At 41.5% G+C, this 2,950-nt stretch overlaps 1 protein-coding gene across 1 annotated transcript in view; it reads left to right on the forward strand.

Annotated features, from left to right (window-relative positions):
• Positions 1-2,950, forward strand: part of LOC116696238 (low affinity immunoglobulin gamma Fc region receptor II-a) — a 10,177-nt gene that overhangs the window by 5,467 nt on the left and 1,760 nt on the right. Inside the window, exons 4-5 of the mRNA XM_032527068.1 lie at positions 503-713; positions 2,704-2,775. Of these exons, the coding sequence (XP_032382959.1) occupies positions 503-713; positions 2,704-2,775 (283 nt within the window). The remainder of the gene's footprint in view (positions 1-502; positions 714-2,703; positions 2,776-2,950) is intronic.

Below are 2,950 nucleotides of genomic sequence, written 5' to 3' on the forward strand. Positions count from 1 at the left end.
ATATATATATATATATATATATATATACACACACACACACACACACATATACAGTATACATACACACACGTACACATACATACACATAAACACACATACACACATATGTATATACACATACACACACATACAGTATACATACACACACGCACACATACACACATATACACACACATATATACATATACACACACATATATATATATATATATATGCATACACACATACACACACACATATATACACATAAACACACATATACAATATACATACACGTACATACACATAAACACACACACACACACACATATATATACACATTCACACACATACACACACATATGCAATAGACATACACACACGCACACATACATACACATACAGTGCATATACATACATACATACATACATTATGCAGATGTGTATGTGTGTATATGTACAAATGTTTCATGAGAACATAACATGACATTATGAATGTATACATATAAATATGTGTGTATAGTCTAAATCCAGCCTGGTGCACAGAGCTTTTTGTTCCTTTGCATTGAGGCCAACATGTGGTTTTTCTGTTTTTGAAGCAGGGCATTCTGGGTCGCCTGAGCCGCCAGAGCCGCCTGAGTCCCTCTTCACTCGCGTTCTACTTCCTGTGGTGGGCCTGGCGCTGGTGGTGCTGGTCTCGGTGGTGCTGCTCTGCCTGTGGGGGAGACGCAAAGGTCAGTCCTGTTTGAACGTCGTCTAAATGACATTTAGCATCCTGCTGTCTCAGCGACACCTCCGCCGACGGCTGTGCATTATGAAACCTGTCCTCGGTGGGTTCAAGGTCTCAGGTTTGTGTTGTTGTGGTTGTTTTTGCAGCTAACATAGGTTGCTCTCTGCCAACGTATAACTAGTCCTTAATGAGACTTGTTCTTCCGGGTGACAACATGGAAAGAGGAGAGAAATCTGTCCAATAACGGTGTTGTTGATGGTTCTCGTAGTTCTCGCCATGGGTTAAACCTTGTGTTGCTGCTGTTGTTTTTAGCGCCGTTGCTTCCAGCTGCTCTCTTCTATTTCAGGGTGAAAACTAACCTGAGTTTACCCCAGTTATGCACCAATACCCCAGTTGCTAAATGAGTAGTCTTGCATTGCCAGACCTTCCTCCACAGCGTTGCGGAGGAGGGTCTGGCGAGTCCACGCAGCATTCTGGGATGGGAGAAAAATGTGTTCTGATTTATTGGAATTTCTTTAACCCTCATGTTGTTCTTGGGGCAAATTGACCCGTTTTCAGTAAAAAAAATAATGATTTTGTCACAAAAATGGATCGTCAAAATAAGCGCTGGAAATGTCAACATTAATAAAAACATTTAAAAAAAAAAAAAAGTGAAACAAAAAAACTGGCAACGAAAAACGGCGTTAAAAACTGAGACCTGACCAAGGAGGCGAGAATAAACGGAGGCGACAAAATGCTTCCCGACCACAACGCCCCACAAGGTGCCGTCCCGAGGCTATGACAAGGAGGCCCACAGTTGGAAAACGGTGAACAAAACAAGGGTCTACAAATAAAGGACACAAGGAGGACAAAAAGGAGGCGCAAAAGGAGACAAATCCGACAATGAAAAGTGACTTAAATAGGAGACAATACAATGCAGTGCGAAATAGCCCACCAATAAAAGCAGCATACAACAGTGCGCCCAGAGGGAGAGACACGGCACGATGACAAAGGGATGGAAATAGGGGCCACCCGGCGGCGACATCGGCCGGCGCATGCCGGCCCCCAGGCGGCGCTCCGGCTCAGCCACCTTTTTTTTTGGTCCAAACTTACGGGCGGCGTCTAAAAAAATGTGCTGGGTGTCTCCATTTTTTTTGTGTTCGGGCACAACCGAACACACAAGCGACCACACCTCAGGCGGAAAAGGCGGCAAAAAGGCGGCAAAAAGGCAACAAAGAAGAGACAAAAAGGCGGCGGTGTAATGAGAGCTCAGATTTTAGCCGGGGTCAGGTCAGTGTTTACACGGCATTTGAGAAACCGTGGTATTGCCTTAATCCGAGTCTAACCTGGATTATAACCTGGGTTATAATCTGCGTGGAAAGACATCACAACTGAGATAATTAAAGCCACAAGACGCAAGACAGCCTCAGGAAAAGATAGTACGTGACAATGGTTTGCGTGTCTGTAAAAGCATTTCAACAACAACAAAAAGCCTAATTTTAACTGGGCGTGTGTCCACCTGACGGCAGTCTAGACGTATAAAACACATACAACACATACTTTAAAGTCCTACTATTCATTTTAAATAGAGCAGATACATCTTTTGTTGGTAAGTGACATCAGCAGGAGAGTAATGCTCGTCAGGCAGGTTCACAACAATATAAAATAGATATTTTCAGTTTTTTTTTTGCTGATGATCTCTTTTCATGCTGTAGAAAAGACTGGAAAACTTAAATAATGAATCGGTAAACTGCAGGTTAGTTCAGCTTCATGACGTCCGCCATCTTTAACGACGCTTTAACCCTCGTGTTGTCTTCCTGTCAAAAAACAACAACACTTTAGTTGACGCTTCTTATCAGTTTTTAACTTTTTCTTATGTTTTTGTCCCTTTTTTTCAATGTTTGTCACTTTTTTTTGACGTTTTGCTATAAATGCTATAAAATTGAATAAGACTTATTAATTAATTAACTGTTAAAATGCGTCCGGTGTGTAACTGTGTGAGTGTTGTTCTGCAGGTAAAGTGGAGCGTGACGTCTCGTACACCGACGTCATCGTCACACAGGAAGTGCAGCCCAACAGGATCAAAGGTAAACAAAAGAATACATATATATATATATATATATATATATATACATGCATATAAATAGATATATATCTACAGTAGGATTCGAAAGTTTGGGCACCCCAGGTAAAAATGTGAATTTATGAGCATAAAGAAGCCAAGAAAAGATGGAAAAAATCTCCAAAAGGCATCAAATGACA

The sequence above is a fragment of the Etheostoma spectabile genome, chromosome 9, assembly GCF_008692095.1.
Source record: "Etheostoma spectabile isolate EspeVRDwgs_2016 chromosome 9, UIUC_Espe_1.0, whole genome shotgun sequence".
NCBI classification, from domain to species: Eukaryota; Metazoa; Chordata; class Actinopteri; order Perciformes; family Percidae; genus Etheostoma; species Etheostoma spectabile.